We start from the raw sequence: 27,170 nt of genomic DNA on the forward strand, positions 1-27,170 counted from the left end.
AGGGCAAGCATTTGAAAGTCTCATTTGAGCTTCTTAACCTTTATCAAGAGTTCCTAATTTGGGGGGAATTTCAGGAGATTAGGTTCACTTACTCTCTTTCAAAAAATACAGTGGGAATACAGGTTCCTCTTTAATAAAAAGTTTTTCTATTCAATAATAAGTATATTTTCATTATCATTCGGTTTATTTAGGAAAAGAAATCAAAATTTAATAAATTAAAACTGAAATCACTTCGACATATCCAAAATATGCACAGACAATGCAAAACTGAAGACATTTAAATATTCCATAATCAAACACACAGCTTCTTGTTAACTGGCACAACCAACAACAGGTTTCAATGGAGGGATGCCGTATATCATACACTGTATTTAGAATCTCTCCAAGATAATACTGACTATAGTCACAGAAAGATAAAGGTTTAGCAAGAGTTTGCTGAATGTATAGTTATCCAATACAAAAAACAATAGCTTACATCTGTTCAGCACATTAAAATTTACAAAAGCCCTTTTACATATCATCTCATTTAATTCTCCCAACAACCTTATGCAGTGGGTTTTATGAAAAAAAAAAAAGATTTACTTATTTCAGGTAAGGAAATAAAACCAATGAATAAAGTAATTTCTCAGGAGTATTCAGAATGGTGGTGTCAGCCTCTAAACAGTCTAAACAATCAGACTAAATACAGCGTCCTCTTCATTGTAAACAGAACTGTCTCTGAAATACCCTAAGGCTATTGGAGAGGCAAAGACTTCACAATGATTGTCTTAGACTGGTAGATGATTTGAATAAAAACTTTTAAAATGTTCCCCTCAAATGTTTAAAAACTCCACAAACTTGCACAGCAAGAATTTACACCTAATCCTCCTACATATAAATGTTGCACAATCTTCTCTTTTATTTCATTTTTGTCCCTGCTTTAAATGTCTTTGTGTCAGATTATATGTAACTGAAGCCTCTTGTGACATCAGTTTAATTTAAGTCAACAACTTTCATCAAAGGCCCAGTTTGTGCCAGAAACAGTGAAACGCTGTTTCTGGCACAAAGCAGAAAGGTTGGAGAGACCAAAAACACATTCCTTGTCCCAGAGGAGCTCATAGGCCAGTCAGAAAGACAAATATGTAAAACAAATACTTCATAAATTATAAGCAGCATTCCACAGAGGAAAGTAACATGCACAGAACAGAGTAGGGTAATATTTTCATTAAATTTTGAAGAGAAATTATACCTTATACTTCACAGGTAGTTAAATGATATTGGCTCTATCCTTAAGATATTTAAATAGATTGCACTAGTAATTAGTATATGCTTATTTAACTGTCTGCCAATATATATGTAAGAAATGAAGCTATAAAAATAGGAAAAAATTAAACATTCTTCAGTCTCATTAAGTATCCTCCATAAAAGTCAACAAGGATTGATTCCTTAAGAATAAAAAATTCAGGCCCCTTTAACCCTCCATAACATACAAATCAGTTATTATGTGTGGCTTGAAAAAACACTTATTACTGTGCTATAATTAATAATATATATATTATATATAATAATTATATTGCACTAACTAAAAAGTTAATTTTGTCAGAAAAATATTTCTTCTTACCAATCAGAGTCATAAATACCTGTATTTGAATTTAAGAGGTATGAAAGAGAATGCAGTTATTTTCTATTCAATTAAACTGATTTCCAGTATTAGGGGAAAGGGAACACATTATTTCTGTAAACTTTGTTTTTTAAAAAAAGTTTATTTTTTAAAGACAAAATAATAAATATAGCAAAAATACAGTTTGCTTTCATTATACTAGAAATAAATCTCATTTGCCATAATGGTCTGTGTAAAGCCCTTCTTTTGTCCTATTTTTTATATGTGAAACCTTTTGGTAAACATAAAATATTTATTGATTAAATAAGTAACAATTGTGATTTTCGAGAAATGGCATATATTTTGTAGCTGTACATTACTACATTGTTCTGTTGCAAGGATATTGGATATTATTGGATATTATTCCCAATTCATTAATCTTTATAAATCTCACTAATCAGAAAACAACATAATATACAACATATCTCAATCCTAGATTTTCATACATTTGGTCTAACATGTTTTTCCTCCTTACAAGAAGAAGCAGATAAAAGAAGGAGATTTTATTTCTTCCAAATTTAGGGTTATAGTTAATGAAAGTTGGAGATATAGCCCCTCAGGGTGTCTGTACCTGTGAAGGGGGGGTGAACAATATCTCAGCAAAAACTTTCTACAATTGTGCTCTTTTCTTCCAGTTTCAAAAGGCACCCCTATTTAAACCCACAGGAGAACCTAACACACACAACAACTGTAGGATCTGGGCAGATGATAAAAAGATAATTTACTGGATATATTTTAAAACCAAGGAAAATCAAGAAACTGACTAAAAGCAAGAAAAAGAAATTTCAGAAGAGAGACTTACCTACATGTAGAAGATTGGCTCAAGTCAATGAGTCTAACACATGCCGACAGCATAGAGCAGGAAGCATGTTCTTCCTGTTTGAGCCATTTAAACATCAACCTGCATAACATTTACATGAAAATCCGTGGTCCAGCCCATTTGCTTTTGAGAGTAAAAGTCTAACGTAGTGTGGGGTAGCTAAGGTACTCATGGAGCAAAGCGAGACATTCTCCCACAGGCTAAATCAGCAAATGCAGGATGCACACACACATATTCTCTATCTCTCCCTCTCTCTCTCTCTCTCTCTCACACACACACACACACACACACACACACAGCAGTATTATTTTAATATTTAGATAGAAAATATGAAGAACAATAAGAAATAACTTCTAAGATATTAGTAAGGGCAATTAACAGGCCTAGATAATCTCCCAGGGTTACTATTCTAGATGAAGTGCTATTTAATCCATAGATTTTTATGATCAGAAACCCTTCCACTAATAAACATTCATTTTACTGATGTAATTTTTACTTTTAGATCCATTTTAGACAATTGACGTTACTCAAATAAACTAATATGATTTTCTGAGAAAAGAAGAAAAACCGAACAAAAGGAGTCTATATAGACTTATTTTATTCTAACTTTTAAAAAAATTGCCCTTGACTTGAAGTTGGTTTCAATATTCTAAAAAGAAAAGAATGTAAAATTAAACATCAAAAGATTATAACTGTTATAAGCTAAATAAAATGAAATTCCTTCACAAGTTTTTTTTTTTTTTTTTTTGCAATTTCTAACTAAAACTGGACAGCTACATGTAAAAGTATGAGACTAGATCACTCCCTAACACCATACACAAAAATAAGCTCAAAATGGATTAAAGACCTAAATGTAAGGCCAGACACTATCAAACTCTTAGAGGAAAACATAGGCAGAACACTCTATGACATAAATCACAGCAAGATCCTTTTTGACCCACCTCCTAGAGAAATGGAAATAAAGACAAAAATAAACACATGGGACCTAATGAAACTTCAAAGCTTTTGCACAGCAAAGGAAACCATAAAGAAGACCAAAAGACAACCCTCAGAATGGGAGAAAATATTTGCAAATGAAGCAACTGACAAAGGACTAATCTCCAAAATTTATAAGCAGCTCATGCAGCTCAATAACAAAAAAACAAACAACCCAATCCAAAAATGGGCAGAAGACCTAAATAGACATTTCTCCACAGAAGATATACAGACTGCCAACAAACACATGAAAGGATGCTCAACATCTTTACTCATTAGAGAAATGCAAATCAAAACTACAATGAGATATCATCTCACACCAGTCAGAATGGCCATCATCAAAAAATCTAGAAACAATAAATGCTGGAGAGGGTGTGGAAAAAAGGGAACCCTCTTGCACTGTTGGTGGGAACGTGAATTGGTACAGCCACTATGGAGAACGGTATGGAGGTTCCTTAAAAAACTACAAATAGAACTACCATATGACCCAGCAATCCCACTACTAGGCATATACCCTGAGAAAACCATAATTCAAAAAGAGACATGTACCAAAATGTTCATAGCAGCCCTATTTACAATAGCCCAGAGATGGAAACAACCTAAGTGTCCATCATCGGATGAATGGGTAAAGAAGACGTGGCACATATATACAATGGAATATTACTCAGCCATAAAAAGAAATGAAATTGAGCTATTTGTAATGAGGTGGATGGACCTAGAGTCTGTCATACAGAGTGAAGTAAGTCAGAAAGAGAAAGACAAATACTGTATGCTGACACATATATATGGAATTTAAGAAAAAAAAATGTCATGAAGAACATAGGGGTAAGACAGAAATGAAGACACAGACCTACTTGAGAATGGACTTGAGGATATGGGGAGGGGGAAGGGTAAGCTGTGACAAAGCGAAAGAGAGGCATGGACATATATACACTACCAAACGTAAGGTAGATAGCTAGTGGGAAGCAGCCGCGTAGCACAGGGAGATCAGCTGGGTGCTTTGTGACTGCCTGGAGGGGTGGGATGGGGAGGGTGGGAGGGAGGGAGATGCATGAGGGAAGGGATGTGGGAACAGATGTATATGTATGACTGATTCACTTTGTTATAAAGCAGAAACTAATAAAAAAAAAAAAAGAAAAAAGAAAAGGACACCACACCTTCAGATCCACAGGACACACCCACCACTTTGAGGTTCATTTGTAATACAGTTATCAGCCAACTTCTCTACATGTCCCAGTTTTGCAACTGGCAATGTTATTTATTCTCCAAGTTTATTAAAGCTGCACCCACGCACAGCTTGAGAGAACAGGACAGACAATGGCCAGAAAATCTGAGATACTTTAAAACTGATTCTGTCCTTTGCCTCATAAATCACCTTTTCCTAGTGATAGCATATCTTAAGCAAAAACATGTAATGACATGAAGGAGACCTCAAAAGGATGGCAAAGCACTTAATATTTAGTGTATGTGATTTTTTTAAACAGCCAAAGAGAAAACAGAAATTCATCTTCCTATCCTCTGACCTGTATCCTCTGAGCTTCACACTGCTGATAATTCTGATTCTGGGTGATAGTTACAGTTGCTATTTTCTGAGTGTTTACTACGAACCAGGTACTTTATGTTATAAAGTGTCTTGTTGGGGTCAAATCTGAGGTTGGAGTAGGTAGAGGGGAGAATCAGTTTCATTGTCATGTAATTTTCATGAAGCTTCTTAATTCTTGGAGTGTTTGGGGACAAATACAGGTACCTAATCACAAGTCCAGTTTTGCAAAGTCCCAGAAATCCTTTGGTTGCTCTTCAGGGTGGGAGCAGTGAATAAGGAAAGAAAGATTATAAGGAGAGACAACTGAGCCCCAGAGAGAAATTGCCAAGAGTGAGGAAGAACTGAGAAAGTTGGGCCAAATGAACAGCTGGGTCTGGCTATTGAAGGGAGCAGCAATCCCTGATTCAGTGGGAGACTGTGCTACTAGCCAGCCCTGCTAGATTATCTATTTGCCTTGAAAAGTAGAGGATAATTTTAACTGCATCACAAGGAGTCCACCCAACACCACAGTAGTACCCAGCTCTGAAGGTGCTGAAAAAAGAAGTGAGAGTCATCTCCCTACCGACCAGGAAGAGGAGATCACCAAAGATCCAGACACAGCGTTCCAAGGAGGTCGACCGTGGAGCAGGCAGGGACTGTGGGCAGTGTGGACAACAACCAGAAAGGACTGCAGAGATGTGAGTGGTGAAACCAACTACCTTCTCCAACGATCTCTCAGGAGGTTAAGTGTCCTTCCCTGGGACCCACAAGTTGGTGAGATCAGAAGGACATTAGGATATACAGGTAGGCACCAGTATAGAGATTCTTGGAAATGCTGAGAAGGGACCCCATGAATCAAAAAGGCCGTCCTATTCATCAGCAAGAGGGGAAACAGAGCATTGAGATTTGTCTCTCCTCTAAATATGACCTACTTGGTTTGTTTCCATGGACTGGTTAGGCCAGAATTTAGCTGTTGCAGATATATATAGGTGTATATATATATGCATAATATATGTATATGTGTATGTGTGTATTTGAATCCTGAAAAGAACTCTGCAAAGTAATATCTCTGTTTCACAAGGAAACACACACAAACTGAAAGAGGTTAGGCCACTTGTCTGAGTTCACACAGCTAATAAGTAACAGAGTCAGCTTAAACCCACAACTGCTTAATTCCAAAACCTATGCTATGTGGCTAAAAATTCTAGGTCATTACTGGGAAATATTTCAAATAAATACAAAAGTAGACAGGATAGAATAATTACCTTTTGTGTACCCATTCTGCAGATTCAACAATTATCAACCTGTGGCCCATCTCCTTTCATTATACCGTCACCCACTAAACCTACCTTAGCATTGTTTTGAAGCATATCCTAGATACCATAGACATTTCTTTCATAAATATTTTAGTCTGAGTCTCTAAAAGATGAGGACTAGAAATAATTTATTTCCTTTTTTCCTCTTTACACTAAAATATCCCAAATAAATAGATTTCACTGGGTCAGTAAAGTAGCTCTGTTCTCCCCAGGAATGTCCCAAACTGGACCCCAAATTATTTTACTAAGACACATTCTTTTTGAGGTATTAGTCTTGCTAGAGTCCTTTGGTCACCCAAAGATCCCCTTATGAATACTGATGTTCACTCTTATCTCCTATTGTGCTTTCTGAAAAAGATGCTAGAATATAGCTTCCTCTGTGAATATGGGAGAGGAATAAAAATAAATAAATCTAAGGTTCTCAGGAACACCAGTCAGAAAGCAATAGGGCAAGACTGTCAATTCAACAAGTTCACCGGGTGCTCACTCTCAATGTTTTAAATAGACCCTGTAGGGAGTACAAAAATAAATAAGTAAATAGGCATTCAACAAATATTAATAGAGCAGCTACTGTATACCAAATCTATTCAGGTTGCTAGATGCACACCGGTTAATGGCCAAAGGCACTCTACACCAAGTTTATAATCTGATACAGGAACATGTTAAGAAAACAAAGAACTACAATGTAACCAAAATATAGACGAGAGGAGCACAGAGTTACTGGGGTCTAAAAGAAAAGAGTGAACTTATGTTTTCCTGAGTGCTACAGTTGAGAAATGAGGAAAATGAGGCCTGAATGACAAGACTTTTCCATAGTAGCAGAGAGGTCGAACCAGGGAAAACCCTCACCTCTCGACTTCTAACCCATTATGATTTCCATCTCAGGAAGGACTACAGGTGCTTGACGGTAAACATTTCTCGCTACCACAAAAGGTTTTATGGAACGCTTGGTTTTTGGCATGGGCCTTGATAGTCAAATAGAATTTGACAAGTGGAGAAGTGGAAGTGTTCTGGGCAGAGAAAACAGCATAAACAGCTTTGTGTCACATATTCCAACAATACAGACCACCTGGTTTGGCTGACATTTAGGGGCAACTATAAGGCATGGATGGGGAAAGGATGGAAAGTTAGGTTACAACCAGATTAGAGAAGAGCTTGAATACCAGGGCAAGTTGTTTGTTTTGAAGGCCCTCAAGAGTGATGAGGGCCTTAACCAAATTCCACTTAACCAAACACTTAACCAAATTCCAAGAGTTTGAAGCCAAAGAGTTAGGAAAACACAACGATTTATGGGTCACTGGGACAAACACGGATTATATGTTTTGTAATTTTAATTTCATGTTTCATCCTAATTCTTATGAATGAGAATGCATAGATAAGCATTATCAAAGGAGAGAGTTCTATTTGTTTAAGAGATGGGTGGGGGGCATGAAGGGGTAGCCAAAAAACTTTCTTAGCCAAAAAACTACTTTCAAGGTAACTAGGAGTAGTTATTATGATGGAAATGTCTAAATTCAGTGTTCTCAGAGGAGCTGTACGAAGGGATTAATCTTTGAAGCTATACAAACTTGAATTTGATCCCAGGTTTGCTACTTACTAGTTGAGTGATCCTGGTTAAGTTATTTAACCTCTCTGAACTTCAGTTGCCTCATCTGTAGAAACAGAGAATACTTAGCATCCAAAGTTGTAGAGAGAATTAATAACATGGCATGTGGAAAGGTTTTCCTACAAAGTACCTGGTACACAACTGATGTTGGTTCCTTTCCCTTTCTTGGTGAAGTCAGTACCAGATAAAAGGGAAATTACTAACAACCAAACATCCTGTAAGCTTCTAAGTTCAACTTCCTTTATTAAAACTTTACAAGAACTGCTAAGGAGTAGCAAAATTGATTCATTTCCTTTTTCTTTCCTTTTCTTAGCTATTCAATAGGATGGGGTACTAAGGAATGGGAAAATGTGAGATACATACACTTAAAAGAATAAGAACATTTGCACATGTTCTCGACACCCATGAAGAACATTTGCACAGCAAAGGAAACCATAAACAAGACCAAAAGACAACCCTCAAAATGGGAGAAAATATTTGCAAATGAAGCAACTGACAAAGGATTAATCTCCAAAATTTATAAGCAGCTCATGCAGCTCAATAACAAAAAAACAAACAACCCAATCCAAAAATGGGCAGAAGACTTAAATAGGCATTTCTCCAAAGAAGATATACAGACTGCCAACAAACACATGAAAGAATGCTCAACATCATTAATCATTAGAGAAATGCAAATCAAAACTACAATGAGATATCATCTCACACCAGTCAGAATGGCCATCATCAAGAAATCTAGAAACAATAAATGCTGGAGAGGGTGTGGAGAAAAGGGAACCCTCTTGCACTGCTGGTGGGAATGTGAATTGGTACAGCCACTATGGAGAACAGTATGGAGGTTCCTTAAAAAACTACAAATAGAACTACCATATGACCCAGCAATCCCACTACTAGGCATATACCCTGGGAAAACCATAATTCAAAAAGAGACATGTATCGGGCTTCCCTGGTGGCGCAGTGGTTGAGGGTCCGCCTGCCGATGCAGGGGACGCGGGTTCGTGCCCCGGTCTGGGAGGATCCCACATGCCGCGGAGTGGCTGGGCCTGTGGGCCATGGCCGCTGGGCCTGCGCGTCCGGAGCCTGTGCTCCGCAACGGGAGAGACCACAACAGTGAGAGGCCCGCGTATCGGAAAAAAAAAAAAAAAAAAAAAAAAAAAGAGACATGTACCAAAATGTTCATTGCAGCTCTATTCACAATAGCCCGGAGATGGAAACAACCTAAGTGTCCATCATCGGATGAATGGATAAAGAAGATGTGGCACATATATACAATGCAATATTACTCAGCCATAAAAAGAAACGAAACTGAACTATTTGTAATGAGGTGGATAGACTTAGAGTCTGTCATACAGAGTGAAGTAAGTCAGAAAGAGAAAGACAAATACCGTATGCTAACACATATATATGGAATTTAAGAAAAAAAAAATGTCATGAAGAACCTAGGGGTAAAACAGGAATAAAGACACAGACCTACTTGAGAATGGACTTGAGGATATGGGGAGGGGGAAGGGTAAGCTGTGACAAAGCGAAAGAGAGGCATGGACATATATACAGTACCAAATGTAAGGTAGATAGATAGTGCGAAGCAGCCGCATAGCACAGGGAGATCAGCTCGGTGCTTTGTGACCACCTGGAGGGGTGGGATAGGGAGGGTGGGAGGGAGAGAGACACAAGAGGGAAGGGATGTGGGAACAGATGTATATGTATGACTGATTCACTTTGTTATAAAGCAGAAACTAATAATAAAAAAAAAAGAATAAGAACAACTCATATAAATCAATTTTTTAAAGAAACTCATTTTTAAAAATGGACAAAAGATCTGGGTAGACATATCTCTAAAGATATACATATGGCCAACGAGTACGTGAAAAATGCTCAACATCATTTGTCATTAAGGAAATGCATATCAAAACCACAAGATACCACTTTACATCCACTAAGATGCCTATAATCAAAAAGATAGATAAAAAATAATAGATACATGTATATATATAACTGAATCACTTTGCTGTACACCTGAAACTAACACAACATTGCTCATCAACTATGCTCCAGTATAAAATAGAAATTAAAAAATCAAATTTAATTTAATTAAGAAAAAGATAGACAAGTGTTGACAAGGATGTAGAGAAAATGAAATCCTTATACATTACTGGTGGGAATGTAAAATGGTGTAGCTGCTTTGAAAATCTGTTTTGCAGTTCCTCAAAGTGTTAAACATAGAGTGACCATACGATGCAATAATTCTACTCCTAAATATATACCGCAAAGAACTGAAAACATATGTTTACACAAAATGTTTTACACTAATGCTCTTAGTGGCATTATTCATGGTAGCCAAAAAGTAGAAACAACCCAAGTGCTTATCTGTGGTGAATGGATAAATAAAAGGTGGTATATTCATACATTGGAATATTATCCAGTCATAAAGAGGAATGAAGCACTGATAACATGCTACAACACAGATGAACTTTGAAAACATTATATTAAGAAAAGAAGCCAGTCACAAGAGGTCCGTATTGTATTATTCCATTTATATGAGATATCCAGAATAGGCCAGTCTATAAAGGCAGAAAGCAGATTAGTGGCTGCCTAGGGTGGAGTGTGGTGGCGGATAGGGATAGACTGCTAATAGGTATGAGGTTTCTTTCTAAGGGGATCAAAATGTCCTAAAGTTGATTGTGGTGATGGCTGCACAACTCTGAATATTTTTTTAAATATTTAATTGAACAGTTTAAATTGATGAATTGTTTGGTAGGAGAATTATATCACAATAAACCTTTTTTTTAAAAAAAGAAGAGTGGGCTTCCCTGGTGGCGCAGTGGTTGAGAATCTGCCTGCTAATGCAGGGGACACGGGTTCGAGCCCTGCTCTGGGAGGATCCCACATGCCGCGGAGCATCTAGGCCCGTGAGCCACAACTACTGAGTCTGTGCATCTGGAGCCCGTGCTCCGCAACGAGAGAGGCCGCGATAGTGAGAGGCCCACGCACTGCTATGAAGAGTGGCGCCCACTTGCCACAACTAGAGAAAGCCCTTACACAGAAACGAAGACCCAACACAGCAAAAATTAATTAATTAATTAATTAATTATCTCCTACCCCTAACATCTTAAAAAAAAAAAAAAAAGGAAGAGTGATGGATTTCCAGATTCTGGAACAGAATGGTCTGCTCCATTTGACTGAGAAGATGTTCCCTCAGGCTCAGACTGCTGACCAAGGAAAGTGCTCCAGGCACATCTCCACGACCTGGGGTGTTTGCCTAAGTGCCCTCAGCTACTTAGTATTCTCTTCTTGGGTAGAGAAGTACTATTAGCACCTAACTGCAGCAATGGGTACTCCTTGGGCATTGCCCTACTTTGTACAGCAAAGTACCAGCACCTCAAAGATTATCTAGCCTTGACCTTGATTCTTAGAGAGTCAATGAGACCTGAGACTCCTGATAGCCAATAGTGAATTTAAGTCCCAAACCAGCCTGCCTTTCAAATAAAAAGTTCAGCACACTTCATCAAAATCTCCATTTTGATATCATATCCTTGAGTTTATACTATAGAAGGGGTAGAAATCCCCCCAGATGCCATCAAAGGTTGACATTTCTCATGCATCTGAATTCTGTGGTATAAGACTTGTACTTGCCATAAGAGTCTATAATACTTCAAAACAAAACAAAACAAAACAAACAAACACCATAGAAGAGGGTCAGGATACGGTAGAGCTAAAAATGAAGTTGAAATATAGTCCAATACTCACTTCCATACTTAGGTCATTATTCATCCTGATGCAACCTGAAAGATCTGTTCCTGGGTGGGGACCACCTGTAGCACCCGGACACCTAATAATAGACAGTAAAGTTCCTTAATACAGGTGGAAAAACTGCAAATTTCAGCAGATACCAATCTATCACATAGTTCCCCTTCCCTGCCCCAATTTTACCAAATTTCTAATTAAGTTCATGTCTTAACTGAGACACGATGAAAGAGAGCTCCAAGCTCCATCAGAGAGAGAGGTTATAACCACAGAGAATCTAGTCCCAAATGAAAATGAAGTATTTGCAATTCAGAGTCTTGCTTCCTGACCCTCGATACAGAAAGGAAATTTCATCGGGGTGAACAGTGCTCACAAACTCCACTGACATTTCTGAACTTTTCCTAAAGAAGAAATGTCTGTGTACTTAGAAAGGTGAGTGAGCTCAGGTGAGCTTTGGGAGAGGGTATGTGCAAGCACAGGGATAGAGTCCCAAAGACTTGTTCACCTGGAGTGTGAAGGAATAGAAAGATGATCAAAACCTAGCTGAATGAGTTAACTTAGCAGTACATAGTATATTCCTAAAAACTGGGAAACATTTTAAGTAGCCTAATTTGTCTTTTACACTTTAGAATGGACATCATGAAATTCAAAAGAGCTATAGAGAAAACTATAAAGGTATCTTTGTTTTAAAATTATCAATTTTCAGAAAGTTAGAGAAGTTACACAATAAAAATTCCACAATAAAGATGTCATGATGTCAAGATATGAAACTTTTACTGATTAAAATTTAGGCAATAGGAATAGGCCACCCACGAAAAGTAGGCCAAGTGTACTTTGCCCTTTTAACTTACTTGTGCCTTCCAGTCACATCCAAAGCACCATCCTCTACTTCTCCATATTTGGGCTTTTCACATGAAGCATGGATTCGGTTGGTTACACATGAGAAAGGTGTCAATTCTAGTCTTGGAATTGCTGTAAGACTATCCAGATACAAGGCATCTGCAGTAGAACAGAAAAGAATAAATATAGAAATTAATGGTTCAAATTATATATATATACTATTTCTTTTCCTCTTGGGAGATTAGACCACTTCTGAAAAAACAAAAGTCAGTTCAATTCAATTAACATTTTTAAAAAATTTTTATTTTATTTATTTTTTTATACAGCAGGTTCTTATTAGTCATCCATTTTATACACATTAGTGTATACATGTCAATCCCAATCGTCCAATTCATCACACCACCACCACCCCCCGCCGCTTTTCCCCCTTGCTGTCCATACGTTTGTTCTCTACATCTGTGTCTCAATTTCTGCCCTGCAAACTGGTTCATCTGTACAATTTTTCTAGGTTCCACATATACGCGTTAACATACGATATTTGTTTTTCTCTTTCTGACTTACTTCACTCTGTATGACAGTCTCTAGATCCATCCACGTCTCAACAAATGACCCAATTTCGTTCCTTTTTATGGCTGAGTAATATTCCATTGTATACATGTACCACTTCTTCTTTATCTATTCAATTAACATTTTAATATTACACCCCCCCACCCCCTAAATTTTGATGCCTAGTTATGAGGGGTAGAAATGTCATTTCTTTTTTTAAGCAGGGGGTAGGGGTGAAGGAGAGGAAAGAGAAACCCTTACCTAGTAAGCAACTAGAGGGGTCAATAACAATCTGCTGCCAGGGGACAAAATCCAGCCAGCCTCCTGTTTTTGTAAATAAAGTTTTATTGGAACACAGACACACCCATTCATTCAGTATCATCCAAGGTTGCTTGTGGGCTACAACAGCAAAGCTGAGTAGTTGCTGCAGAAACCGTACAGCCTGCAAAACCTCAAATATTTACTATCCAGCCCTTTACAGAAACAGTTTATCAACTCCTAAAGAGAAAAACAGTTCGACATTGTAATTGTAAACCACTGAAGAGTGCAGGAAATAGGGTGACAATTTTTTTTTTTTGAGGAAACTGTCTTGTTATGTTTTTCTGAGTATAGGAAGCAGCAGAATTTAATAGAAAAAACATAGGCTTTGGAATTAATCACAATTTTTAGTTCAAATCCTGACCCTGACACATACCAGGTGTGTGATCTCGATAAATAACTAAACCAACTCTGAGCCGCAGTTTACTTACATATAAAGTGCCACATGGGGACTTCCCTGGTGGTCCAGTGGTTAAGAATCCACCTTCCAATTCAGGAGACTGGGGTTTGATCCCTACTTGGGGAACTAAGATCCCACATGCCTCGGGGCAACTAAGTCCGTGTACTGCAACTACTGAGCCCACGTGCCACAACTAAAGGGAAGCCCACATGCCAAAATGAAGTGCCCGCACGCTGCAACAAAGGATCCTGCGTGCCACAACTAAGACCCAATGCAGCCAAAAATAAATAAATAAATAATGTTTTTTAAAAGTGCCACATGACCTTAGGCAAATTACTCAGTGTTCCTGCTTCCTTATTTTTAAAATGTGAATTGCATTAGCATCTACCTCACAGGGATACGGTGAGGATTAAATGAATTAACAGGTACATGAACATACAGTTCTGCAAATTACTCAGTGTTCCTGATTCCTTATCTTTAAAATGTGAATTACATTGGCATCTACCTCACAGGGATATGGTGAGGATTAAATGAATTAACAGGTACGTGAACATACAGTTCTGAGAGCAGAGAACTGTGCCTGGCACATAGCGGGCACTCTTTCAGTGCTGCCATAGTATTGGTACCATCACTGAGTTAGTGTGGGTAAAATCGTCTCTATAAAGCACTCATCTACTGTCTGACACAAACTGGCCACTTGTTAGTAGTGGTAGCAGTTTTCTCTCTTCTAGTTGAAATGATCCACAAGTCACTCTACTTGCTTTTTATTCCTTCTTAAATTTATTTTGATAATCATCCCATTTCTTTTGTCATTTCGGAACCAACCATTAACTTTTGCTTTCAAGCACATCCAGGTTGTGATGAGAGATGCCACCACTTTCAGCATTTCCTAAGATAAAGTTCATTCTCCTTAGACTGGCATTAAGTAATAGTCCCTGATGTGACCTACAACATGCTCCAAACTTAAATTCTACTCCATCCTGACCCAAGCCCTCTTATATCCACAGTGACTTATCCAGCATGGACTCTTCTCCAAACACTTAAAACTTTTGCATTTTTTTCCCCCTCATGTCATTCTCCCCAGTTGGAATACTTTTTCCATGCTTTTTGCTTTTCCAGATGCAGCCCGTCTTTCCATGCCTGGTTCAACACTCATTTCTTCTACAGAGCCTTCTCTGAACCCAGGTCTCACTTCCTTAATAATCTGTGAGCTACTTTAGGACTTACTCTCTAGTATACATAAAATAGTGCCTTGTACAGAGTAGGTGGTCAAATATAAGCTGGCTGACTGAATTCAGGGATAAACATCTAAGTTTTCAACATTTGCTATATAATTTTGATTAACTGTTTTCCCTCTCAAGAAGAACCCCACCCCCAGCTGTGTCTGACAGGGTATAGGAAAGGGTCTATCCATGCTTACCCAGCAGAGGTGTGTACCAGCATGTATGTTTGAAGGTCAGGGGTAGCTGATGTATTCTTGCTTCTTGACCACTATATCGTTTATGGCAACACTGCTTCTGAACAGAAAATCAAGTACTATTAGCTTCCCAAAGGGCTGTAATATATTTCATAATCTCTCTTCATCTCTAAAACTAGAAAGAATATCACTGTTCTCCCGCAAGAGAGTTTGAGAAGAAAGTAAATGACATCAAGTAGCAAAGTTTCCATGCTTTGGATCAAAAGGTACATACCTTATAAGTAAAAATGTAATTCTTATTAAAAATCACTCTTCAATAATTTAACAGAAAGATAACATCAATTCCCAATAATCAACACTTTCATATAAACAAAGCCTTTGAGGAAAGAAATATGAATGAGGGGCAAGTTTAGTTATATAATTCTTCTTCATGATACCATAATCAAAAAGTTTTAAATAGTACCATTTCCTAGGGCCTATCAAAATTGTGTGTGTGCACATGATAAAGAAAAAAATAGGTATCTTGCTTTGTCTGATACCCTCTCAAGAAAATCAGTATAGTTTAGAATTCTAACTTACTAATACACATTGGACTTAACTTTCTATTTTGGCACAGTAGTAGATTCACAATTGGCACTTAAATAGTTTCAAAAAGCTTCAACTCACCAACTGTTCCTGGAGAGGTTGATGGATTCTATCTCTGCAGGACAAGGGATCGTAGTGAGGAAATTCCTCATCTAAACCGCTCTGTCATGAGAAAAATGGTGGAGTGCATTCAAAAACAGAATGATGGGAGAGTGACAGATACAAAATACATTAGATTTAAGATGGGATGCTACCTGAGAAGGAGAAAGTTGACTAGTTCTTTATCTTGTATTTTACATTAAGGGAACAAGTTTGTAATGGTAAACCTCTCACTGCATCTTTCCCATTACTTGTTCTAGGAATGAAATCCAAAGATCAGGAACAGGAAACTGAATGGCTTTGTCATGGAAATCTTCAAGCAGAGACCAAAGAAGCTTGCTGGAGACATAACTCAGAGAGTGAAAATGCTGTCTGTGAAATGTTACAGCAATAAAATTGTGACTTTAGTCCAAGAGGTAGATACATGTCTATCAGGTACAGTATAATAGAAAATTGGTGTTCTTGAGATGATTATGGAGATTTTTCCAGTTCAACTTATTGTAAGGGGTTTTTCAGGCACTCCGCCTAGCTTAATCTCCTACATGAATATATATATTTTTTCTGCTTAAACAGATGTGCCTGCATTATGCCCTAGAAACAGATACATGCAAATATCACCCTTCTCTCTTTCCTCCTCCAGCCCCTTCCCTCTGGTGCCAACCTTGCTGTTCCTTATGTTCTTCATTTATGAACAGAAAGGAGAAACTCACCAAGTGTCAAAAGGGAAAGAAATACATTTAACTGTACCATGGATATCTTGAGATATCCAGACAGAAAGGAGTTGAAAGTTTAATTCAAATAGGAGAGAAAAGAGACAGCAACCATCAAAGCCCACTCAAGAGGCTCAGAAAGGAGGTGCCTAAGACTAGCAAACTGGCCCTTTGCTAATAGATACGGTTCTGAAATGCTTCCTCTCTGAAAAATGTTATTAGGAGCCACTCACTCATGTGCATTCTCCCCTCCTGTTTCGCTAAACGCTTTCAGTGCATAAGGAAACAAAGTCTACCAGAGCATCTTTTCTAACTTGATTATTTAATTTTATGACTAAAATTATTATATATTATAACTTAGCTTCAAAATCTTACACCAGCTGGACAACTTCCCCACAGTAAACACATATCACAGAGGTTTGGGTCTTTTTGTTTGCTTTTTACCTGAAACAGCAAGCCATGGAGTTGTCCTTTAATTAACTTCTTTCTTAGTGGCTCAATTGTTGCTATAAAGAGAATTTATAACCAGCTTAATATGACAATTCGTAACCCCTTTTTCCCTTAGTTCATTTTATAAACTTTTTTTTAAAGATTTTTTGATGTGGACCATTTTTAAAGTCTTTATTGAATTTGTTACAATATTGCTTCTGTTTTATGTTTTGGTTTTGTGGCCCGGAGGCATGTGGGATCTTAGCTCCCTGACCAGGGATCGAACCGGAAACCCCTGCACTGGAAGGTGAAGTCTTAACACCACTGGACCGCCAGGGAAGTCCCATTTCATAAACTTTTAACAGCTTTCAATTTGAGGCCTGAGGAAAGGAAAGAGAAAACAATGGCTTCTGAGAATGATGTTCTCAACTCATGACTCGTGAAACTGGGAAAGCAGAAACAAAACAGGTAGGAGCAACTAAACCATTATTGCCCTTGAGTATTTAAAATTAACCTTGATAGATGCAAGTGAATTATCTTCTAGAAGTGAGTCACAGAATTATTCATGCTAAAAAGGGAATACACCTCAGAGGTCACTCGGTCCAACCTCCTACCCATGGGGAAATCGTCTCTTCAATAAGCCTCTGCTTGAGCTACAAGCAATGGAAGCCCTGGAAATGGAGCCATAGAATCCTAGATTCCTACAAGTAGGTCTGGGGTCATGAAGACACTGATGTCGAGAAGATTTAAGTGGATAAATGGTTATTTGTGGAGCTGAGATCAGACTCACAGGACAGTGCTCCATTCACTATACTCTTTTGTGAAATTAAAAATATTTGTCTCTCTACTTAACTGAAATCTGCTTCCCAGTAACTTCCAAATTGTCCTCTCTGGAATAAGGAAAGTGATAAAAATACCTATTTAACTTCTTAAGTTAAATAGCAACATATTACTTATTTGACAATCTATACCCTTTGAAAGATAGCCAAGAACCAGAAAATAGGCTGAAATCTTTGGAACAACCAAAATAGATGTTGATATCCATGCCCTTTATTCATGTGGCAGATCCTCACACTTCACTCAGACAGTGGGCTCTGAATTTATACATAATTCTCACAAGCTTGACTGTTTTCTCAGCCCACAGATGATTAAAAACAAAAATTAAATGAGGGTACGAAGCTCTGTTAGATGGAGGTGTATTAATAGCTGCCACTTAAAAAAAAAGAAAAAACCGCTAACAGCCAGGAAAATTAACAGCAGATACTCTGGTGTCCAAAACACATAGAAATCTGGTGCTTCTTATTTTAAAGACCAACAGTTTTATATCTCAGTATCCTGAAGAAATTCTGAGCCATGAAAATAATGGTAATACATGTGGAAATTACAGAATCTAATTATAAATATTTTTCAGCGAAAAAAGCTTGAAAATCTTCAATTATGTGGAAAATTACCCATGTAAAATTTATTTTGTAAGAATATTTTTTTGTAAAAATAACATTTCCCAACTAAGCTTGACAGTGTTTATGAGGCCCACAAGGAGGAAAATATATTTTTAAACTATTTCTAACATATGTAAGTAATTTAAGAAAAATTAAACTCTTAATGCTTAGAACTCTAGTAAAGATTCAGTTTTTAAAAATTCTCTGTGTGAACTGTATTAAGAAATAAGGCTCTGTCTTCCTCCTGACCTATATCTGAGCAACAGTAATCAAAGTTTTCAGAAGTGGCCAACATTATGCTTCTGAAGTTGTGTATCTCAAAACACTGTCTTTGAATTTCCAAATTAAGCTTGTGTTCAGCAGAAATAATGAGTTAGTATAAGACTGTCTAAATTGCCCATCTGCTTTCCCACCAGGCAATCTTGATTTTTAGAAACAGTCCATCTCAAAACAAGTTCCAAGTTGTAAACCTCATTTCAACAGATGTTTTGTGCAATGGGTAGCAACTATTTTCATATGTTTCATAAGGCGAAACAAGCTGGCTTATGACATTAATTTGCATGTACCTTTGCATTCTTCTTTATGTGTTTGGAGTTGGACCTGCCATGTCTCTAGGGCATTTAGGTTTCACATGGAAGCAAGTAAAACAATGGCCACTGTTTCCCCTGCTGTTGCCATCTGTGATGTAGGATGAGACCAGTTGTCTTGGATACATTTTCTTTGAAGGAAGCTGAGATAAAACAACTTTCTAAATGACTATGCACTAAAGCTTTCAGGCAAAGGCCCTGCGATTAATTGGCTGCTGAAAATCAAAACCATGATATTGAGCTGTAATAATGTTAGGTATCAATATGTGTTGACATTTATAGATTATGGACTTCATAACACTGTCATATAATGTGTTACTCAATGTTCTATAGAATTGTGCATTACAAATATTAAAGTTCATTGAAATCCACAGACTAGAAGAAAATAATTCACAACACACATATCTGTCAAAGTTCTTGTATCCAAAATATATAAACAACCACAACTCAGTAACAAAAGGACAAGTGACCTAATTTGAAAAAGGGCAAAAGACTTAGATACTTCACAAAGAAGACATACAATGGCTAATCAGCCCAACAAATTAAAATCACAGTGAGATACTCAGTCATGCAGAGAAAATGAAAAAGACTGAATCACCAAATGCTGGAGTTGTGGATACCTGAAACTCCCACTCATTGCTGCTAGGAGTGTGAAATGCTACAAACTCTATGGAAAACTGCTTGCAGTTTCTTAAAAAGTTAGAATTACAGCTCTACTATGATCTAATATCTCTGCTCCTAGATATTTATCCTAGGTTAAACAAAAACACAGGTCCACACACAGACCTATACACAGATGTTCATAGCAGCTTTCTCCGTAACAACCTAAAACTGTAAATATTAGGTTGGCCAAAGGGTTCGTTCGGGTTTTTCCATAAGATTATGGAAAATTATCTTGGCCAACCCAATAATTTAGATGTCCGATAATAGGAGAAAAGATAATCAAATTGTGGAATGTTCTTACAAAGAAATGTGACTCAACCATGAAAAGGGCATCCCATTGATAAACACAACATAGATAAATACTACGCTGAAGGAAACACACACAGACACACACAAAAGTATATACTGTATAACTCAATTCTAGAACAGCCTAAACTAACCCACCAGTGATAGAAATCAGACCAATGGTTGCTCCTGTGGTGGTGAAGGTAGAAGTGGGGAGTAACTGGGAAGTAGCACAAGGGAACTTTCTGGGGTCATAGAAGTTCTGTGTTTTGATGTGCATTTGTCAAACTGGTTCGACAGTACACTTAAGATCTGAACGTTTCATGATATGTTAATTACTCATCAATAACAAAGAATTAAAAAACTACAACAAGAACGAAAATAATGGGGCTTATAAAATAAATAGGGTTAGGAAGAGACCACTAAAAATGTATATGCAACATCGTAACCAGAGCACTAACAAGCACAATTAGTAGTAGTACTTAGGAAGATAACATGGATCGCTGAGACATGCAACTTAAAATGGCTAAAGGCTGACTCCCAGGATCCTAGAAATGCACAAAAACAATGGAGTGGAAATGCTGGTGACACTTTAAATGGCACAGTGCTGGTGGGGTGCTGAGAAAATGCAGATGGAAGTGGAACTCTGAGGCAGTGGGGCTGTTACAGCAACGCAGGCAGGAACACAACCTGCCACAAAACGGAGCTTTGCGGGGCTGGGATGGCACGTCTCTGGGAGGGAGGCCCGGGTGCAGACCCTTGTTTTTAACTTTCTTAAAATAAAGCTGAAAGCCTCCTGCTGCCTATCAGCAGCCAAGCTGAGGGCTTTTTCCTCTCCTGCTGAAGGTTATAGTTCTATTCCTACCAATCTAGGTCCTATTCCCACGAAAATTGTGAATGAAATGCCCATATTATCCTTACACGTCTTCACCCTTTTGTCAATCGTGAAAGAAAGTTTACGTGATAGAAACATACTCTAGCAGAATAGACTGTACCCAGTATGGTCAAGCATTAGCTACTGTTTGCATTTGTTACGTTATTTGTAAATCAACAATTCTGGCATTTTCTGGAAGAAGATACTGAGGCTCAGAGAGGGAAAGAGATTTGCCCAACTTTATCAAAGCCTTTTGTAGACTTAGAATCTAGGTTTGTTTAACCTCAAATCCCATGCTCTTTACCTTTGTGCAATACTTTCTCCTAGATTATTTCATCCATACCTGCATCTTTCATTTGGGAAAATGTAGACTCCCATCCCATCAGAGCTGTCCAGCAAGCTGTATTTGACTTTGGTTCTCTCCTTGGTGCTCACCCCAACACCTATGTTTAAGTGTCTCCATAACCTGGATCCCCCTTCCTGTCTCATTTCCCTCTTGTGTACTGACTGCTCAGGACATGTGGCTCTCATCTTGCATTCAGCCTCAAAGCCGTAGGCTGTTATCTGCCCCGTACATCATGCCCTCCACGCTAAGAATAGCAAGCTAGAAGAGAGTTTCCAGTGAGTTCATCTAGGTGAAAGTCTTCTCTAAACTATGAAGTTCATATCAGATACTATGTTCAAATAAGGAATTATAATATACAGGAGCTTCTCAGGCTCTCTCCCCAAAGAAATATTTATGGTTTCTAAAGGAAATACTTACGGTTTCACTCACTGTCTGTTGAATGAGCAAGTCAATGAAGATTTTACATAGATAAGGGCAAAAAAGGATGAATACTAAAGGGGTGATAGCTTGGATTAGATCATTTAGTCTATGTTTCCTGCACATTGGATCCACCCTAATATGTTGCATGCATACCCTAGATCTAAGAAGCTTCATTCCTTTTTAAAGCAAACATTCATTTACATATGCACTGTTGCCTTTGTTAAGATACTTAGATACATAAGAAGAAGCAGAAGAAAGAAAATATATGTTACCATTCAAGAAATTTAGTAGTTCTAATGGTGCATTTCAGGGGGGCAAGCATGCACACTAATTACCTCATAAATCAGTCCAGTCCTGATGGCAATTGAAAACTTGAACAATATTATTTATTCAACATTAAATTCAGGTATCTCATCAAATGTCATAAGCAACTTCCTACTTCCAGTTTGTGAACATTGTCATTGACCTAAACATTTGGACACAACAACTGCATCCTCACACAATTTGCTAATGAACCTGTCTTAGATGCAGGAGAAAGTAATTGCAATAACACTTAATGAATTTATGAAGCTAACCAGAAAGTTTCACAAGAACTAAATGGATTTAAACAGTTTTGTTGTCTGACTCAGAATTCAAATGTCTGACTCAGAATTCAAACAGTATGTGATGGCAGTGGTCATGGTGGAATGTGTGAGGATGTGTTTGTGTTGTAACTATCCTACCTTGTTGACGTTTGTTGACAGTCTATCTGGAAAATCTGCTCTATAGACTTTTTGAAAATATGTGCTACCCAAATTTCCCCTCTTCTTATAAAGGTTGATTTTTGTTTTGGGGTTTTCTTTTTTTTGCGGTACGCAGGCCTCTCACTGCTGTGGCCTCTCCCGTTGCGGAGCACAGGCTCCGGATGCGCAGGCTCAGCGGCCATGGCTCACGGGCCTAGCCGCTCCACGGCACATGGGATCTTCCTGGACCGGGGCACGAACCCATGTCCCCTGCATCGGCAGGCGGACTCTCAACCACTGCGCCACCAGGGAAGCCCTAAAGGTTGATTTTTAAGGGCATTATTAGAAAGATCTTCGTAAGCAAAGGGTCTTAAGAGCAAAATTTTGGTAGGTATGCCTTCTTTGGGCAGCAAAAGGTACTAACAAGTAAAGGAGCTAATAAAGCCTGGCAGATTGTGAGCAATTCAAGACAGAAAGGAAGCATCCACCCTACTTTATCCAGCCAGAAATAAAAATACATGTATTCAACATAGGGCAGCTTTCATATTCTATTTTAAATGGTACTTGGACCAATTATCCCCTGAGGATAGACTGGGAAGGCATTAGCAAGTTCATAATATTGAGAATGTATATTTTGGAATAAGTTACAAAAGCTGACTTTTCCAAGAAGGTACTACAAGCCATAGTAGGTTGGAGGAGGGGATAAATTCTTTGTTTTATAAAACTATGGGGTATAATATTGATTTAAGCAAAGGATAAAAATAACTGGATCAAAAGATTAGACCTCTAAGCACAGTGCCTAAAGCAAACACACCACAAACCAAATTTGGAATGCCTTAATGAAGGCATGTTCATGGCTCAAAATTAACAACTCTAATCACAAGGGGACATTCTCCAATGCCCTCTGAGCAATACAAAAAAATAACATAAAGATTATGTAATTTAAAGCATGCTTTACATTGTCTGACAAAGTTAAGCAGAGTAAAATGACACTTACTGTTATTGAAAATGATCAAGTTCTACAAGGCTTAGAAATAATAATAATAATAAAGTGTTGAATAACCACTGCTATTTTAGAACTAGCCAATTCCTTTAAACTCGTAAACAGCTTTCTCAGATAACAGTAGAAAGGGTACAATAAATCCAAAACAAACACAAGTCTGAAAATTTCCATCACTAGCTTACCTTAAGCTTATATTTAGTTATTACCCAAACCAATAACTTTCTATAAAAAGAACCTTTATACTGCTAGAACGAGAAGCTGGCTGAACAAAAGCAGTTGTCTGATAAATGGTCATATACATAAGCTTCATTTTTACTGAACCATGTTTCTAGAATAAAATAAGCTTAAAAATAATCTGACATCTGTGATTTGACAATTGTCTTCTCACCTCAGTCCTCAGTAAATGCTTATCTACTTTTAGGTAAAATGGCAAATGTTCTAGTTTTTAAAGTAAAATATATAGGTGAAGATCACAAAATTTTAAAAGAATTTTCACACATATATAATATTTTGATGCACATTGCATTCATAAGTATTTTGCTCAACTCTAAAATTACTGCTTAAAAGAAAATAGAGAGACAGGGCCTCTTCTACCATATGATGGGTACAAACCAGCTCATAAAGTCAGAGTAGAATATGTAAACAATTTGCAAGTTCAACTATCTCATGCATACAAGATTTTTTCCCATGTTTACTTTTATAGATCTTGAGAGGTTTTGTTTAATTTTTAAAGAAATAACAGTCATGGAAAAATCCAGCTTGTAATAGACAACCAAAAGGGAAAGTTAATGGTTAAATCCATCCACCTAGCCACTAGACAGATCTCTCTGGAAGCCCAGAACACTGCTTCTGGAGCCATTTCATCACCATGAATTCAGTAATAAGATAGCAGCTGGAATCTAGAACAATGGCTGTAGTCCTTCCCCACCTCAGAGTGGACTGAATTCAGACATAACGAACACTTGCTACTCACTTTTCGGTTTTCTTGTCTTCTGCTCAAGTGTCTGGCAAGTGTTCACTAACTCAGTATTTATAGTCTGGAGATTTTGTTGATCCGAAATTGCTTCCTCTAATTTACGCAGCAAAGGCTTAGCTTTTTCCCTGGCAGAGTGGGCTGCCTGATCTCCTTCCTCCACCTGGATACCGACAGTTAATGCTGGATGTTAGCAGGGTGGCCAGGAAAGAAAGCAATTGAGCACTCACTCTTATTATGCACACGAAACTGAAAATGTGCTTTTCTTCTCAGGGAAGTGATAAGCCTCCACTGAACTTCTGCAATTCTGTGTTTGCATGGGCTTCGTATGCCTGAGCTATTTCTACAGCGGCAAAAGTCTTGGTATGTCAGGTCGCCTCTTTCTGCAAAGTTGCCTCTTTCATCAGCAGGCTGTTGTCACCGCCTCTTACAACTCCCCCTTTACTTCCTCCACTCACTGCTAATCGAGAGGGACTGAACTTCGCAGTTCCTCTTTGTTTTTTTGGTTCCTCCTCCATTTTTACTTCAGGGTTTTTAGGACATCTGAGGAGACTTCCTGTGCATATAATGTAGTCAAAGGCCACCCTACCTGCTCCGCTGCCCCCTCCAACCATTGGCTGGCTTCTTGGACCTTCTTCCTGAGGATGGCTTCCTGGTTGACAGCACCCTCTTGCAGTTGTGTGATGGCTTCTAGTTGTTTCTGCCTAGTTAAAAAAAAGTCCAAACCACAAGCTGTCAGTGACATTTCAACTAAGAGTCACCCCCTGGGAAGTTATGACAAATTCAAACTTAATATACTTCCTCAGAGATGAGAGGAAAAAGTGAAAGTATTTACATATAGATAAATGCTTCACAAATATAGAATTTTAATTAAAGCAATCGTATTGATCACTTAGTCTGATAACCTCAATTTACAGATAAGAATATTTAGTTTCCTATTCTACACTGGAATATTCAGTTCCCCACAAGCTACATTCATAGTACTTAGCTACATTGGTACTACAATAAGGCCACAGGTGCCATATTTACATATCACAGCTAGCTTTTTCAAAAAAAAAAAAAAAAAAAAGGAAAGGAAAAGGGAAAAAGGGAAAAGAAAAAAGAGAGAAAAAAAGAAATAAGTGTTTTGTTTCATGACCTTAGCCTTTCTCCTTAAGAATTGTCAGTCATGGTATAACAATGTGCCATGAGCACAGGAAGGGCTGCTCCCAAGAACAGACAAAAGTTAGCTATTAGTATTTCCACTGCAGTCCTCTCTTTTCTAAAGCCTTTCCCCTCCCTTTCTTCCTCACCCCAAATCTCTTAGTGTTGTTATGTTACTTCTCTTTTGGATCCAACCCTAATCCCCCAAATATATAAAAATGCATCTGTTAGCTGATGAGATTATTTAAACCATGCTATGTATCAATATATCAATGGCTATCTGGAAACAACTTGACCTGAATAAGGACCTTAGCTCAAATGAATGAGAACCTTTGGGAGTTCCAAAGCAGTGAGGAAGACATTGTCAGGTTTAGGTCTTGTGCATACCTCTCAAATGTTAATACATAGTCAGAATCCCACTGTACATTGACGCAAATCCAGCCCTGATTACAAGAAGGACCATATGAGAGACAAGGATGGTTTCAGAGAATGCTTTACCACTATGGTAAGCCAACAAACAAAACCCTAACCAAAAATAAAAACAACGTAACAACCTAAACACACATTCTCCTGAGCATTGTTCAACAGCATGTAGTCAGTTTTTTCTTTTTTTTTTTTAATTGTGGTTAAGAACATTTAACATGAGATCTACCCTCTTAACACTTTAAAGTGCACAATACAGTACTGTTAACCATAGGCGCAATGTTGTATAGCAGATCTCTAGAACTTATTCATCTTGTGTAACTGAAACTTTATACCTGTTGAATTACAATCATCCATTTCCCCTTCCCAAGCCCCTGGAAACCACCATTCTACTCCCTGCTTCTGTAAGTTTGACTATTTTAAATACCTCATGTAATCGGAATCATGTAGTATTTGTCCTTCTCTGACTGGTTTATTTCACTTATCATAATATCCTCAAGATTCATCCACGTTATCACATGTGGCAAAATTTCCTTCTTTTTCGAAAAGCTTTCAAAAAAAAATTTTTTTAAAGCTGAATAATATTTCATTGTACGTATATACCATATTTTCTTTATTTATTCATCCTTTTAATGAACGTTTAGATTGTTTCCACATCTCAGCTATTATGACTAATGCTGCAATGAACAGGAGTGTGCAAATATCTTTTCGAGATTTTACTTTGAATTCTTTTGGATATATACCCAGAAGTGGGATTGTTGGATCATATGGTAGCTCTATTTTTAATTTTTTGAGAACCTCCAAACTGTTTTCCATAGCAGTTGCACCATTTTACATTCCTACCAACAGTATACAAGGGTTTCAATTTTTCTACACCCTTGCCAACACTTGGTATCTTTTGGGTCTTTTTTTTTTTTATAATAGCCTTCCTAACAGGTGTGATTCATTCATCATTGTGAATGACTCATTGTGGTTTTTATTTGCATTTCCCTGATGACTAGTGATGTGGAACATCTTTTCACGTACTTGTTGGCCAATTTTATATCTTCTTTGGAAAAATGTCTATTAAATTCTTTTGCCCATTTTTAAATTGGGTTTTTTTATTGAGTTGTAGAAGTTCCTTCTATATTTTGAATATTAACCTCTTTTCAGATATATGGTTTGCAAGTATTTTCCCCCATTCAATAGGTTACCTTTTCACTCTGTTAAATCTTTTGCTGTGTGCTTTTTAGTCTGATGTAGACCTACGTGCATATTTTTTCTTCTGTTGCTTGTGCCTTTGGTTTCATATCCAAGAAAGTATTGCCAAGACCAATGTCATGAAGATTT

The 27,170-nt window shown here is 37.6% G+C and overlaps 3 protein-coding genes across 3 annotated transcripts in view; all 3 read right to left on the reverse strand.

Annotated features, from left to right (window-relative positions):
- Nucleotides 1-11,697, reverse strand: part of IRAG2 (inositol 1,4,5-triphosphate receptor associated 2) — a gene marked incomplete at its 3' end in the record, with an annotated part of 39,294 nt that extends 27,597 nt beyond the window's left edge. The window contains exon 1 of the mRNA XM_079715859.1: nucleotides 11,623-11,697. Within this exon, the coding sequence (XP_079571985.1) occupies nucleotides 11,623-11,646 (24 nt within the window). The 5' untranslated portion in view covers nucleotides 11,647-11,697. The remainder of the gene's footprint in view (nucleotides 1-11,622) is intronic.
- A 769-nt stretch (nucleotides 11,698-12,466) lies between these two features.
- On the reverse strand, nucleotides 12,467-24,793 carry LOC307060468 (uncharacterized protein; the record flags this gene model as incomplete). Its single annotated transcript, XM_079714969.1, has 6 exons — nucleotides 12,467-12,618; nucleotides 15,144-15,240; nucleotides 15,807-15,887; nucleotides 16,979-17,040; nucleotides 24,276-24,438; nucleotides 24,707-24,793. The coding sequence occupies 6 exons, from the start codon at nucleotides 24,791-24,793 to the stop codon at nucleotides 12,467-12,469; spliced, it is 642 nt and encodes a 213-aa protein (XP_079571095.1).
- Nucleotides 24,794-24,795: 2 nt separating this feature from the next.
- Nucleotides 24,796-27,170, reverse strand: part of LOC307060469 (inositol 1,4,5-triphosphate receptor associated 2-like) — a gene marked incomplete at both ends in the record, with an annotated part of 35,199 nt that continues 32,824 nt past the window's right edge. The window contains one exon of the mRNA XM_079714970.1: nucleotides 24,796-24,979. Within this exon, the coding sequence (XP_079571096.1) occupies nucleotides 24,796-24,979 (184 nt within the window). The remainder of the gene's footprint in view (nucleotides 24,980-27,170) is intronic.

Source organism: Hyperoodon ampullatus (genome assembly GCF_949752795.1).
Source record: "Hyperoodon ampullatus genome assembly, chromosome: 11".
NCBI classification, from domain to species: Eukaryota; Metazoa; Chordata; class Mammalia; order Artiodactyla; family Ziphiidae; genus Hyperoodon; species Hyperoodon ampullatus.